This window comes from Nerophis lumbriciformis, linkage group LG01, assembly GCF_033978685.3.
Source record: "Nerophis lumbriciformis linkage group LG01, RoL_Nlum_v2.1, whole genome shotgun sequence".
Classification (NCBI taxonomy): domain Eukaryota; kingdom Metazoa; phylum Chordata; class Actinopteri; order Syngnathiformes; family Syngnathidae; genus Nerophis; species Nerophis lumbriciformis.
This window is the reverse complement of record NC_084548.2, coordinates 69,941,934-69,958,374: the sequence shown is the minus strand read 5'-3', so window position 1 is coordinate 69,958,374 and position 16,441 is coordinate 69,941,934. Positions and strand designations below refer to the sequence as shown.

General features: G+C 32.8%; 2 protein-coding genes and 1 long non-coding RNA gene across 3 annotated transcripts in view; 2 read left to right on the top strand and 1 right to left on the bottom strand.

The window, feature by feature from the left end:
- The window catches only part of cd40 (CD40 molecule, TNF receptor superfamily member 5), an 89,019-nt gene extending 87,917 nt beyond the window's left edge, over window positions 1-1,102 (top strand). Inside the window, exon 9 of the mRNA XM_061925273.1 lies at window positions 64-1,102. Coding sequence (XP_061781257.1) covers window positions 64-330 — 267 coding nt within the window. The 3' untranslated portion in view covers window positions 331-1,102. The remainder of the gene's footprint in view (window positions 1-63) is intronic.
- A 3,714-nt stretch (window positions 1,103-4,816) lies between these two features.
- On the top strand, window positions 4,817-12,666 carry LOC133572384 (uncharacterized). Its single transcript, XR_009810532.1, has 4 exons — window positions 4,817-4,881; window positions 5,108-5,218; window positions 8,412-8,774; window positions 12,521-12,666. It is a non-coding gene; the product is annotated as an uncharacterized lncRNA (long non-coding RNA).
- On the bottom strand, window positions 12,383-15,692 carry irx7 (iroquois homeobox 7). Its single transcript, XM_061925313.2, has 2 exons — window positions 14,956-15,692; window positions 12,383-13,187 (listed from the first exon to the last, which is right to left on the bottom strand). Exons 1-2 carry the CDS (start codon window positions 15,160-15,162, stop codon window positions 12,537-12,539), a joined length of 858 nt encoding a protein of 285 aa, XP_061781297.1. The 5' UTR covers window positions 15,163-15,692; the 3' UTR covers window positions 12,383-12,536.
- Between the last annotated feature and the right edge of the window lie 749 nt (window positions 15,693-16,441).

Genomic DNA, 16,441 nt, shown 5'->3' with positions numbered 1-16,441 from the left:
ATTAATTTGGTCGGTCTATAAGTTTTTATCTGCATTTGTGTGTGTGTGTTTGTGTGTGCACAGGTGGACCTCAGTGAAGTCCGTGTGCAAAACCCGCTCATAGAAGCAAACTCTGAGAGTGAGGCGCCAGGCGTGGAAGTGGTCCCACCAGGACGCCCGTTGGTCGTAACGCAGCCCTCGCCGGAGGACGCCGCCCCAGGAGTTCCCGAGGAGATCAAGGACGATCCGAGAGATCGACTCCTCACAGTAAACGGAAACTACGTGATGCAGGAGAACGGGAAAGCCGAAGTCCTCTCCTGCCAGGAATCCCAAAGCGGGACTTTGGGATGACGACCACGTCATTTAGGACCGTGACGCCGATAACTGAAGGCAATTTTTGTCATCTGAGTTAAGTTCAAGTACCCATGATTGTCACACACACACTAGGTGTGGCAAAATTATTCTCTGGGAGGTGAGGGGAGCAGTGAGCAGCAGCGGTGGCCACGCCCTAGAATCATTTTTGGTGATTTAACCCCCAATTCCAACCCTTGATGCTGAGGAGGTAATGGCTCCCATTTTTATAGTCTCTGGTTGATGTGAGAAAGTGAATGCTAATGCTAATGCTAAAGCTAACTTGCTTGTTTTCTCGTACTTACCAACAAAGTACATGTACATTGTTCTATTCTACTTATAAAAAGTAAGTTTTGTTTGCTAAAATACTTGACTACGTGTTATGTATTAAAACGGTTTTGATTAGAAAAAGTTTGGCTTGAATGAAAATGTACACACTTAGAAGGTTATTATACATAGTTGTGGTCAAAAGTTGACATACTCTTTACAAGTGTGTGTTTCCAAAGTCCTGACTTAAACATGTGGACAATGCTGAAGAAACAAGTCCATGTAAGAAAACCAACACATATATCTGAGCTGCACCAATTGTGTCAAGAGGAGTGGTCAAAAATTCAAGCAGAAGCTTGTGGATGGCTACCAAAAGCGCCTTATTGCAGTGAAACTTGCCAAAGGACATTAGAGCAAATATTAACATTGCTGTATGTATACTTTTGACCCAGCACATTTGCTCACACTTTCAGTAGACCCATAATAAATTCATAAAAGAAGCAAACTTCATGAATGTTTTTTGTGACCAACTAAAGAAAACTAAACCAAATAAGAGTTGTAAAAATTATTGGAAAATCAAGACAGCCATGACATTATGTTCTTTACAACTTTTGACCACGACTGTATATTACAAACTTGCCAACACTCCCGGATTTTCCGGGAGACTCCCGAAATTCAGCGGCTCTCCCGAAAACCTCCCGGGACAAATATTCTCCCGAAAATCTCCTGAAATTCAGGCGGACTCACGTTATAACTGTAGAATGATCGAGGGCGAGTTCTTGGTTTCTTATGTGGGTTTATTGTTGGACAGTTTCATTAACGTCCTCCCAGTGTGGTAACGACACACAACAACAGCAGTCACGTTTTTGTCTACCGTAAAGCAGTTCGTCTGCCGTAAACAGCAATGTTGTGACACTCTTAAACAGGACAATACTGCCATCTAGTGCATTTGATGAAAGCACTTTTGTGCGTGCCACACAGCAATGCATCATCAGAGAGGGTGTTCAGCATGGTTCGAAAAATAGTGACAGAGAATAGAACAAGGATGGACGATTCAACCCTTAACTCAACAATGAGTGTTATGTGTGTGTATATGTGTAAATAAATGAACACTGAAATTCAAGTATTTATTTTATATATATATATATATATATATATATATATATATATATATAATAAAATAAATATATATAGCTAGAATTCACTGAAAGACAAGTGTTTCTTATATATATATATATATATATATATATATATATATATATATATATATATATATATATAATAAAATAAATATATATTTATAGCTAGAATTCACTGAAAGTCAAGTATTTCTTATATATATGTATATGTATATATATATATATATATATATGAAATACTTGACTTAGTATTTCGTCAAGTATTTCTTATATATATGAAATACTTGACTTAGTATTTCGTCAAGTATTTCTTATATATATGAAATACTTGACTTAGTATTTCGTCAAGTATTTCTTATATATATATATATATAATAAAATAAATATATATTTATAGCTAGAATTCACTGAAAGTCAAGTATTTCTTATATATATATATGTATATGTATATATATATATATATATATGAAATACTTGACTTAGTATTTCGTCAAGTATTTCTTATATATATATATATATAATAAAATAAATATATATTTATAGCTAGAATTCACTGAAAGTCAAGTATTTCTTATATATATATATATGTATATGTATATATATATATATATATATATATATATATATATATATATATGAAATACTTGACAGCTAGACTTCACCAAGTCAAGTATTTCTTATATATATATATATATATATATATATATATATATATATATATATATATATATACATTTCTTATATATATATATATATATATATATATATATATATATATATATATATATATATATATATATATATATATATATATATATATATATATATATATATACTAGAGATGCGCGGATAGGCAAATATTTCATCCGCAACCGCATCAGAAAGTCGTCAACCATCCGCAATCCACCCGATCTAACATTTGATCACAACTGCATCCGCCCGCCATCCGCCCGGTATATCTAATATAGACGATGCAAGGCATTAGTGAGGCACCTGCCAACTACTCCGGTTTTCCCGTAATTCGTACGGTTTTCATCAACCTATTCCGGGTTACGGGTGCAGTGATAAAAAATACGTTTTTTCTTTAATTTAAAAAAAAAAGGGTGAAAACTACACGAATTGCACCTTGTGCAGACAAGATTTTTCGATCGGACACGGAGGAATTAGCGATGTAAAAGACCACTTTGGGACAAAAAAACACAAGTCTAATGCCGTTGCTAGCGATACAAGTGGAAAGCTTTCAACGTTTTTCGTCGCCCAAACAGATTCTTTGGATGTGATAAATGCCGAAGTTTTATTTACGGAGGCAATAATTGAGCATGGACTTCCAATCGCACTGGCTGATCACATGGGACAGTTACATGTTTGTAATGCAACCTTTAAAAATCATTACGCGGTGATCGCGGTCCCAAAAATAAACTTTTCTTGCATGATAATGTCCAGAAAAATTCGCTTTATATTACTATAGAGTCCTTTTAACGAATGAGTTTGATGGTTTATCACAAACCTTAAATGAAAGAAGTCCTTTCTTCTCCTGCACCTGCATGCACTTTGGCCTTGCTTCCTGTGTGGTGCGCAATCCTGTCGGCTGTATTTCACAGCACGACATACTGTTAAAAGTGTTTATACTATTTATGCTTTCAAGTCCAAGTTGAAGAAATCTTGTTAAATGTTGACAGCATAACTACCAAAATACAGAAGTATGTCCTTAATATTTTTGCAGTGCTATTTCTGTTGAAAAGTTCAAATGATTACATTAGAGATGTGATGTGCCACTTTTCAAAGTGTCTGATGGCTTAAATTAATTTTCATTAATTTTTCATATTTTGAATTCTTTTGAAAGGCTTACAAAAAAACTACATTTGAATTGTAATTCCATGCTATTGACAGGACTATTAATTTTAATGAAGTTAGCTTACCATGTTTACAGTGTGATAATTGTGATAGAAATGTGAATTTCGGGGGGTGGCGGGCAGGTAAGCTGCTTACCTGCTGCGCGTGACGCCGGCCGCGGCGAAGGCGGATGAGGCGGGGTGTCGGTGCGGTGGGCGCGGTAGTGACCCTGGACATGCGTCGGGCCCTTCTCGCGGATCGCCTCAGCTACGGCTCCCGGTGGGGCCCTCTCGGGGGAAGGGGCCTCGGTCCCGGACACCGGCGAGGCGTCCCTTCTCCGCTCCGTAAAAGTGTCCATCTCTTTTCTTTTTTCTTCTTCTGTTGTGGCATATGCAGCAGGTGCCTGCTCGTTTTTCGTATGTGGGTAACAACATTTAACTATGTGTATATATTTCCGAATTGGTTTAACTGCCACCCGCAAAAAAAAAAAAAAAAAAAAAAAAATCTAATTGATCCGCCCGACCCGACCCGCACGCGGATAAAATCTTATTTTTTTAAATTTCATCCGCCCGATCCGCGGATAATCCGCGGACTCCGCGGTTGTGCCCGCAAACCGCGCATCTCTAATATATACATATATATATATACATATATATGAAATACTTGACTTGGTGAAGTCTAGCTGTAAATATACTTCTCCCCTCTTAACCACGCCTCCAACCACGCCCCCCGCCCCCGCAACCCCCCGCCCCCCACCTCCCGAAATCGGAGGTCTCAAGGTTGGCAGGTATGGTATATTATATATTCATTGGCCAACGTTATTGACCTTATTAAGAAAACATATTGTATATAATGTATGTATTCATCTGATAAATGCTAATATTTCACATGTATTACTTGAAATACTCAGTTTATTTACCATGACGTTGCTGACCAATAAAATAAAAAGCATAATTTTTGTGTCCTGTTTGTATTGTCCCTGAGACGGACTGCTGCAGTTACCGTTCATGGCCACAAGATGGCGGCAGATGTTCGCGCGACAAGACGCTTGTGTTGTCCTGAAGTCAATCGTTAATATTATTTACATAATTACTTGATAATACTTTTGTATTCGTGACTGCAATGCTTTAATTTGGAGCTAAAGTTGTTTTTATTTATTGTATGCTATAATCGGTAAACAGCAGTTAGGTGATGTCACTTCCGCTAAAGTACTTCCTGTTGGTTGACTTCCGGTATTCGTTCGAAAGCATGTTGCCGTCTTCTGTAGTAATTTATGTTGCTATCCTACACAAAGCAGTGAAGAAGCAATGCCGTAAGTTGTCTTTAACACGTTATCAACACGTCGGACACGTTAAGAAAGTGTAATAGTGCCGATATGTTGAATAAAAGTGTCGAATTAGATATAATGTGTTCAAGTCATTCAGGCAGACGGGAGTCTCCCTCTGCTGGACATTTTGGGACATTACAGTTCCATTTTGTATGTCATAGACAAATATGTACAGAGGCAATAAGTGTTTGTGTCTCTTTGTTCTTTTCAGTTTTTCACCGTCTTGTCTATGAAGGAATGTCAAAAGTAAATGGTCAAGCTTACAACGACGTTCTCTTCATTGGCTTGGTGTTGACTCGGGCGTTTCTACACATTTGTGCAGGTGGGTGCGAATGTACCCATTACCAGAGCTGTACACAATAAGGGTAATAACGTTGGCCAATGGATATATAATATACAGTCGTGGTCAAAAGTTGACATACACTTGTAAAGAACATAATGTCATGGCTGTCTTGAGTTTCCAGTAATGTCTACTTTAGTGTTCTCGTAATTAAATAATGGCAGTTATACTGTCATTATGAATAAAACCCAAGTTTTGTATTTGTAAACCTTACCAAAATACCTGATTCTGGTCAAACTCATATAGATTCAATATTACAGGCAGTTTAAGACGGATTGCAAGTTTGGTTTAGGAGTTTGGTTTTGGAATTATGTTTATATTACTTTTATATTTAGTTTGACAGTTATACCATCATATTGAGTAAAAAAAAAAACTTTTGTCTTTACAAACCTTACAAAATATTCTTGTCTAGTAAAACTCACAAAGATACATTTCTCCAGGCATTATTAGCCATACAGGTAAAAGCCAGTAAATTAGAATATTTTGAAAAACTTGATTTATTTCAGTAATTGCATTCAAAAGGTGTAACTTGTACATTCTATTTATTCATTGCACACAGACTGATGCATTCAAATGTTTATTTCATTTAATGTTGATGATTTGAAGTGGCAACAAATGAAAATCCAAAATTCCGTGTGTCACAAAATTAGAATATTACTTAAGGTTAATACAAAAAAGGGATTTTTAGAAATGTTGGCCAACTGAAAAGTATGAAAATGAAAAATATGAGCATGTACAATACTCAATACTTGGTTGGAGCTCCTTTTGCCTCAATTACTGCGTTAATGCGGCGTGGCATGGAGTCGATGAGTTTCTGGCACTGCTCAGGTGTTATGAGAGCCCAGGTTGCTCTGATAGTGGCCTTCAACTCTTCTGCGTTTTTGGGTCTGGCATTCTGCATCTTCCTTTTCACAATACCCCACAGATTTTCTATGGGGCTAAGGTCAGGGGAGTTGGCGGGCCAATTTAGAACAGAAATACCATGGTCCGTAAACCAGGCACGGGTAGATTTTGCGCTGTGTGCAGGCGCCAAGTCCTGTTGGAACTTGAAATCTCCATCTCCATAGAGCAGGTCAGCAGCAGGAAGCATGAAGTGCTCTTAAACTTGCTGGTAGACGGCTGCGTTGACCCTGGATCTCAGGAAACAGAGTGGACCGACACCAGCAGATGACATGGCACCCCAAACCATCACTGATGGTGGAAACTTTACACTAGACTTCAGGCAACGTGGATCCTGTGCCTCTCCTGTCTTCCTCCAGACTCTGGGACCTCGATTTCCAAAGGAAATGCAAAATTTGCATGGTTGGGTGATGGTTTGGGGTGCCATGTCATCTGCTGGTGTCGGTCCACTCTGTTTCCTGAGATCCAGGGTCAACGCAGCCGTCTACCAGCAAGTTTTAGAGCACTTCATGCTTCCTGCTGCTGACCTGCTCTATGGAGATGGAGATTTCAAGTTCCAACAGGACTTGGCGCCTGCACACAGCGCAAAATCTACCCGTGCCTGGTTTACGGATCATGGTATTTCTGTTCTAAATTGGCCCGCCAACTCCCCTGACCTTAGCCCCATAGAAAATCTGTGGGGTATTGTGAAAAGGAAGATGCAGAATGCCAGACCCAAAAACGCAGAAGAGTTGAAGGCCACTATCAGAGCAACCTGGGCTCTCATAACACCTGAGCAGTGCCAGAAACTCATCGACTCCATGCCACGCCGCATTAACGCAGTAATTGAGGCAAAAGGAGCTCCAACCAAGTATTGAGTATTGTACATGCTCATATTTTTCATTTTCATACTTTTCAGTTGGCCAACATTTCTAAAAATCCCTTTTTTGTATTAGCCTTAAGTAATATTCTAATTTTGTGACACACGGAATTTTGGATTTTCATTTGTTGCCACTTCAAATCATCAAAATTAAATGAAATAAACATTTGAATGCATCAGTCTGTGTGCAATGAATAAATATAATGTACAAGTTACACCTTTTGAATGCAATTACTGAAATAAATCAAGTTTTTCAAAATATTCTAATTTACTGGCTTTTACCTGTATATCATGTTTGGTTTAGGAGTTGTGTTTAAATAACTGTTATTTTGAATATGGCAGTTATACTGTCATTATGAGTAAAACCCAAGTTTTGTATTTGTAAACCTTACCAAAATACCTGATTCTGGTAAAACTCACATAGATTCAATATTACAGGCATTTTTAGACGTATTGCAAGTTTGGTTTTAGAGTTACGTTTATTTAACTTTCATATTTGTTTTGACAGTTAAATGTAAATGACGTAAATATGACGATTTATCAAAATATAAAAGAAATATACCTGAACAGAACGCTCATGATGGTTACACCAAAAAGTAACGCTATGAATCGCGTTTTTCCAAGTTTTGGGGGCATTTTCATGCTATTTCCAAGCATCTGCTTTTTATTATCGTTGATTTGAAATGGTCAAACTAATGCATATTATATATGCATGCCCTAGTAAACAAAAACAAAAAGTCATTTTTATTTGGATTGTTACATTTTGAAGTACAATTACTAAATTTAAATAGGTATTGATCAATCTTTAAGTTGTGTGAATTTGATTTCAGTTTGCTTTTGACATCTTATTTAGAATTGTAGTTGAAACTTTTACAACCTTGTGTTGCGCTCATGATGGCGTAACCAAACTAGATTTCATTTAGTGGTCTTATTTTGAATTTTTTTTTTTTTTTTTTTTACATTTAGTATATTTAAATATTCATTTTTAAACATTGAATACATTTCAAATATCAATAAAATGCAATTGCCTTCATCTTATAGGGTAGTGTTTAGTTACACCAAGTCATGAGAGTAACACTAAGCTTCGTCACTTTGACTTGTAATATCTCTAATTCTGGTGCTATTTTATGTTTTTTTTCTTTTTATATTTATATTTTATATTTATATAATACAATAAAGTCCCATACAAAATTATGTTTCTAGCAATACTTTAATTTTGCCTTTAAAAGTAACACTCCAATGTCCATTAGTGGAGCTGTACACTAGTAGGAAAACATTGTATATAATGTATGTATTTATATGATAAATATTAGTATTTCACATATATTACTTGAAATACTGAGTTTATTTACTATGACGTTGCTGACCAATAAAATAAAAAGCACAATATTTTGTCCTGTTTGTATTTTCCCTAAGACGGACTGCTGCAGTTACCGTCCATGGCCACAAGATGGCGGCAAATGTTAGCGCTACAACAGCAGGACGAGACGCTATTTGGACGCATGTTCGATTCCCAGAACTGTCACGACTTTTAATGAAGCAAATAATGTGAGTTTGAACATTTTTGTCGTTTGAAAAGAATCAGGCTGTTTTTAAAAGACACAATGTGGACCAAAGTAACCGGAACACATATTTTGACGAACTGTCTGTGGGAATTTGTGACGTCACAGCTCGCTAATGTTGGACAAGTTCTTAGTTCTTGTCTGAAAAGAACTGAAAACTTTGCGGTCCCGGTCGATTGAAGTGATCGATCAGGAGCAGCGTGTGTGCCCTTGAAAGGTCAGTAATCAGGTTGAAGTGTTTCTGTATTCGTCACTTTGTTGAAGCTCATCCTCATTAGCATTGAGCTAATCGTTCATTAGCATGAGGCTAATCCTCGTTAGCATGAGGAAAATGTAACTTCGAAGTTGTCTTTGTTGTCTTTAATCAACAAACGAAACATTTCTGAGCGTGCTGGGAAAAGAAAAACATCAAACTGAATTCTTAGGACGGAAAAAAAAAAAAGTCCTAATCTTCTAACGCTCATCTTTGGATGACGTCATTTTATACTCACGTTTACAAACATTTGATCTAATTTCAATTCATTGTACTGCGTTGTTATATACATATATATTTATATATACATATGAAAGGTATTGTGTGATATAAAGGCAATTCTTTTTTTTTTTCCATAGTAAAAATACAAATATTTCCTTTACATATGTTTAAGGATTTTAAAAAAATACAATATCTTATTTGTACTGTTGTTTTAATTTATTACTGGTATTTAATGAAATAAATACATTTAAACTAATTTCCTATGTGCTGGCACAAATAAAAATGCACTTGATACATGTCATCTACATTTATTATATACATCAAATTATTTTAATATCTTATATTATTCTTAATTTAAAAAAAATTGGGGGTAAAACTGTATATAATATAATTTAAAAAAATAAGTACAGTTAAAAATGCAAATATTTCCATTACAATAGTCCCATTTTTAGGTATATTTTTAAATGTTTGTTTTTTTACATACAATAATTATTTGTATTATCTTAATTTTCTTAGTGTCAACTTAAAAACAGTTTTATTCTTTTTAGGTATATTTTTAAAGGATTTTTTTTTTTCAAACTACAATTATTTGTAATATGCCAAATTTCTTGTCAACTTTAAAACAATTTTATTCTACTACATTTTTATTCTACTAAATTTTAAGTAAAAATGCAATTAACAGCTTTGTAAAAGTAGAATATTTGTTCTTAAACACCATAATTATTTGTATTATTATTACAATTTTCTTACAGTTCATTATGGTAAATGTATGTTTTTATGAGAAACTGTTATTTAATTATATAATTTAAATGTTTAAATATATTTAAAAAAATGCAATTATTATATGTGGAAAGCAGGATGTTGCTGTACCAATTATGTTATTTTATGATATAATTTAAATGTTTAAATGCAGTAAAAAAAAAAATATATATATATTTGGAAAGCAGGACGTTGTACCAATTATGTTGTTTAATTATATAATTTAATATTTGAATACAATAAAAAATGGTATTATATTTGGAAAGCAGGATGTTGTACCAATGATGTTATTTAATTATATAATTTAATGTTTAAATACAGTAAAAAAAAAAATGCAATTATTTTATTTGGAAAGCAGGATGTCGTACCATATATGTTATTTTATGATATAATTTAAATGTTTAAACACAGGAAGAAGAAAAAATATTATATGTGGAAAGCAGGATGTTGCTGTTCCAATTATGTTATCTTATAATGTAATTTAAATGTTTAAATACAGTAAAAAGTGCAGTTATCATATGTGGAAAGCAGGATGTTGCTGTACCAATTATGTTATGTTATGATATACTTTAAATGTTTAAATAGAGTAAAAAAAAAAAAAAGCAACTATTTTATTTGGAAAGCAGGATGTTGTACCAATTATGTTATTTAATTATATAATTTAATGTTTAAATACAGTTTAAAAAATTGCTATTATATTTGGAAAGCAGGATGTTGTACCAACTATGTTATTTTATTCCATCCATTTTCTACCGCTTATTCCCTTTTGGGGTCGCGGGGGGCGCTGGAGCCTATCTCAGCTACAATCGGGCGGAAGGCGGTGTACACCCTGGACAAGTCGCCACCTCATCGCAGGGCCAACACAGTTATTATATGATATAATTTAAATGTTTAAACACTGTAAAAAATGAAGTTATTTGTGGAAAGCAGGATGTTGCTGTTCCAATTATGTTATTTTATAATGTAATTTAAATGTTTAAATACAGTAAAAAAGTGCAGTTATTATATTTGGAAAGCAGGATGTTGCTGTACCAATTATGTTTTTTTATGATATAATTTAAATACAGTAAAAAAAATAAAAAAAAATGCAACTATTTTATTTGGAAAGCAGGATGTTGTACCAATAATGTTATTTGATTATATAATTTAATGTTTAAATACAGTAAAAAAAAAATGCTATTATATTTGGAAAGCAGGATGTTGTACCAACTATGTTATTTTATTATATAATTTAAATGTTTAAATACAGTAAAAAAAAAAAAAATTCAATTTTATTTTGGAAAGCAGGATGTTGTACCAATTGTTATTATATGATATAATTTGAATGTTTAAACACTGTAAAAAATGAAGTTATTTGTGGAAAGCAGGATGTTGCTATTCCAATTATGTTATTTTATAATGTAATTTAAATGTTTAAATACAGTAAAAAAGTGCAGTTATTATATTTGGAAAGCAAGATATTGCTGTACCAATTATGTTATTTTATAATATAATTTAAATGTTTAAATACTGTAAAAAAAAAATGCAATTATTCTATTTGGAAAGCAAGTTGTTGTACCAATAATGTTATTTAATTATATAATTTAATGTTTAAACACAGTAAAAAAAAAATTGCAATTATTTTATTTGGAAAGCACGATGTTGTACCATTATGTTATTTTATGATATAATTTAAATGTTTAAACACTGTAAACAATAAAATGATTATATGTGGAAAGTAGGATTTTGCTGTTCCAATTATGTTATTTTATAATGTAATTCAAATGTTTATATACAGTAAAAAGTGCAGATATTATGTGGAAAGCAGGATGTTGTACCAATTATGTTATTTTATTATATAATTTAAATGTTTAAATACAGTAAAAAAAAAATGCAATTTTATTTGGAAAGCAGGATGTTGTACCAATTATGTTATTTTATTATATAATTTAAATGTTTAAACACTGTAAAAAAAAATATATATATATATATATATATTATATGTGGAAAGCAGGATGTTGCTGTACCAATTATGTTATTTTATGATATAATTTAAATGTTTAAATACAGTAAAAAAAAAAATGCAATTATATTTGGAAAGCAGCATGTCGTACCAATTATGTTATTTAATTATATAATTTAATGTTTAAATACAGTAAAAAATGCTATTATATTTGGAAAGCAGGATGTTGTACCAATTATGTTATTTTATTATATAATTTAAATGTTTAAATACAGTAAAAAAAAAATGCAATTATTTTATTTGGAAAGCAGGATGTTGTACCAATTATGTTATTTTATTATATAATTTAAATGTTTAAACACTGTAAAAAAAAAATAATATATATATATATTATATGTGGAAAGCAGGATGTTGCTGTACCAATTATGTTATTTTATGATATAATTTAAATGTTTAAATACGGTAAAAAAAATTGCAATTATTCTATTTGGAAAGCAAGTTGTGCCAATTATGTTATTTAATTATATAATTTAATGTTTAAATACAGTAAAAAAAAAAAAAAGGTATTATATTTGGAAAGCAGGACGTTGTACCAATTGTATAATGAAAAAGGTTAACTGGGGGTTTAGGAACAAATACCCCAAATAAGTCACATTTTTGTTTTGAATAACATTTTATTGAAGTAAAACTATTTGTTGGAGAGAAGGAAAGATAATTTACATGTTTATAAAAAATAATTTCTTTACATAAAACATCTTTGGTGTGTTAAAGTGCATCAATGCTTTAGTCCACAAGGGCTTTGCTCAGTGGCTCTGGGCGTAGGAGGCGGGGACCACCAGGGCGCCCCTGGAGGCCCACTCCGCCCACATCCTGCCGGCGGTCTGATACGTGCGCTCCGTCTTCGCCGACTCTGACGTGGCGGTCTCGGCCAGGGACCAGATTTTGGGTTTGGGCGTGTCTTTGCCGTCCGGAGGAGAGTCCACAGGCGGAGGCTGCGTGGTCGCCTCCGAGGTCTTCTCCTGGGCTCCTTCTGCAGGATGCTCCTCATCCTCACATCTCCTCAGAGGCTCCTCCTCCTCCTCCTCGTCCTCATCGCTCTCCTGCTCCTCGTCCTCCTCGTCAGACTTGGACCTGGATGAGGCCCAGCTGACCCGGTTCTCCTTCTTGAGGCGGCGGCGGGCGTTGGCGAACCAGGTGGAGACCTGCGTCAGGCTCATCTTGGTGATGATGGCCAGCATGACCTTCTCACCTTTGGTGGGGTAAGGGTTCTTCAGGTGCTCGCTGAGCCACGCCTTCAGCGCCCCCGTGCTCTCGCGGGTGGCAACCTTGGCGCTGCCGCGTCCGGGCTCCTCGGCCGTGCCGGGCCGGTAGGGCGAGAAGAAGGGACCCCCGCGCGCCAACAGAGCGTGGTGGTAGGGGGAGGCGGTCGTGGTCTTCAGGTCGAAGCCGTTGCCCTGGAAACCAGAAAGAAACGTCAACATTTCAAAAAAATTTAATCTAAAGGTCGTCAAATACTTACTCGTTCTTACAGATATTTGTTTTTTTACATTTTTCTTTTTTTTTTTACCGATTTTATCTTATTTTATTATTGATGTGCTAATTTTATTTTGTATTGAATTTACTACATATATTATTTTATTTGTACTTTATTGACGTATATATTTTAATGTTATGTGATGATATTTTATATTTATAAATTTAACTGATATTTTCTACACTTTTTATTTTATTATATGCTGTATATTTGTACTTTTAATTTAATAGTATTCTATACTTATTTTTATTCTATTTAGTTTGTATATATTTAAATTTTATGTAATGACATTTTATATTTATATATTTAACTGATATTTTCTACACTTTTTATTTTATTATATACTGTATATTTGTACTTTTAATTGAATATTATTCCACATTTATTTGTATTCTATTTAATTAGTTTTACAGTTTTTTATTGGATTATATACATACTTCTATGAAACTTATTTTATCCATCCATTTTCTACCGCTTAAATTATTTTAATAATTTAACTGTTATTTTGTACATTTTCAACTTTTTAATTTTATTATATATACATTTTTGTATGAATTTAAATATAGTATTTGTTTCACAATTTTTTGTTTTTTTTAAATTTAGTTTTTCTAATAAAACATTATTTAATATGTATTATTAGTTTAACTTGTGTATACTGTGTGTATACATACAAATATGTATGTATATATATAACTGTGTATATATATATATATAAACATACATACGTGTGTGTATTACACACACATGTATATATATATACATATATATATATACACACACACATGTATTTATATATATACACACACACACACACATGTACGTATATACATATATATATATATAATTTCTCATATTAATTTAAATCAATTTTATTAGTTTTTAGATTTTTTTAAAAGCAGACTTTTGCTAATCCGTGTGTTATTTCTTGTTTTTAAGGGGATTTTATAAATTTTGGAAATTATTTGACATTAAATATTGAAATATATATTCATAGCTTTCCAATTGAAAAAAATACAATATGGAGCGACATCTTTGCACACCGTTGTGAGTTTTCAGATAGAAATTTAAACAAAACGAGCTGTAAATAAAGGTAACCAATAGATTTTTTAAATGCTAATTATTATTATGATGTAAATATGTCATTATTTGAACAGTATAAGCTGATTTTAACAAGATTGATATATTTATATAGAAACTATTTTACCATTCTGCTGTAAAATGAAGTTGTCAATTTATGTTTGGCTAACGCTGCAACACACACATTCAGGTTGAGTGATGTTTGTTTTGTTTTTAAACCAAGTGGATTATTTCAAGTATTGACTTTTTTATTATTATTATTATTTTTGGCTTGCACATCTTTTCTGATCTTTACGGTAGTTGCCCTTCTAAAACTGTTTAGTGTGAAACGCTGACATAGATATATATATATATATATGTATTAATAAAAAAAAATCAGACAAGGCTTTTGTTTAATATGCAAACCACATGCGCACACAATTGCACGACATAAGTCAAATAAAATGTAAAGAAAAAAAAAATTTCGTTCGGTTTTGTCAAATAAAAATGGACGAGTTGTGTCACGTGGGATACATTCGTTACCGTAAAAATGAGACTAGCAGCGCAAGTAAATAGTCGTTGAGATGAATAAAAGTAGTACAAGTGAGTTATTTAAGTGTGTGAAAACTCACCAAGTGTGCGAGGTGTCTGTGGTGGTGGTGCTGTGCCGCCAAGGGGATGAAGTTGTATCCGTGTAGTCCGGAGTAAGTGACGGGCACAGCGGCCGCCAGGGTTGCCAGATGCTGCTGCTGGACGCCCAGCACCGGCAGCTGGTAGCCGAGACCCGGCACGCTACGGTCCAGGAAGAAGGCTCCGAAGTCGGCTGGTGAGGCTGGCATCGTCCCTGGTAGTATGAATAATAGCGATAATAATAGCAGTGAGGAGGTTTTAAAGTGTGGTTTAGAAAGTGCATCAGCAGCTTTTATACAACAGCTGCCAGCGGGGGGCGGGGCTTAAAGAGATGCTAAAGTAGAGGGCGGGGCGGGGGGTGTGGTTGATTGACAGGTCGGTAAAAAAAAAACAATCATTCAGCTTTGACAAAATCCCATCAAAGCTCTCCTGTTCTTTTAAGATCACATTTGCATTTATGTCAACTTTATCCGCTTTCTTTCACTTTCATTTATAGTTTTAATTTGTTACTGATCGTTTAATTGAATATCGTAATTTAAGTACTCATGAGTTTGAATAATACTTCATTTGAAGTGTTTGTTTTTTTTAAATTACTGTATTTTTTTTAAATCAGATTTTATGACCTAACAAGAACATTTTCAACTTGACTAAATGTTATTACAACAGACTAAATAATGTTAAAATATTAAGTGGTTACCACAAAGCAACTGCTAGCTAGATTATAATATATTCATCATATTTGTGACATTTATCAGATTAAATAGAAAAAGTTGTTTTTTTATTTATTTAAATATATTAAAAAAAACTACAGGTAAGTTATATTTCATTTTAAGTGTAATATTTTTTATATTTATTTATAAAAATATATATATATATATATATATTATATAGAAATACAAATTCATATACATATATATTAATATCTTTGTATTCTATATATATTTTAATTTGTGAGTCAGTTAAAAGTACACGTGAAAAATATTGTTTTGTTTTATGACTAGAAGAGAACATTTATTTTAACATTTAACAAAGCAACTGCTAGCTAGATTATAATATATTCATCATATTTGTGACATTTATCAGATTAAATAGAAAAAGTTGTTTTTTTATTTTTTTTATTTAAATATATAAACAAAAAACTACAGGTAAGTTATATTTCATTTTAAGTGTGATATTTTTTATATTTATTTATTTAAAAAAAATGTATTTTATATAAATATATATATTATATATAAATACAAATTCATGTACATATATAATAATATCTTTGTATTCTATATATATTTTAATTTGTGAGTCAGTTAAAAGTACACGTGAAAAATATTGTTTTGTTTTATGACTAGAAGAGAACATTTATTTTAACATTTAACTAATAGTTGCAATTTGTTACTCATCGTTTAATTGAATATTATATCTAATTGTAATTTAAGTACACATACGTTTGAATAATACTTCATATTAAGTCTTTGGGTGTTTTAATTACTGTAT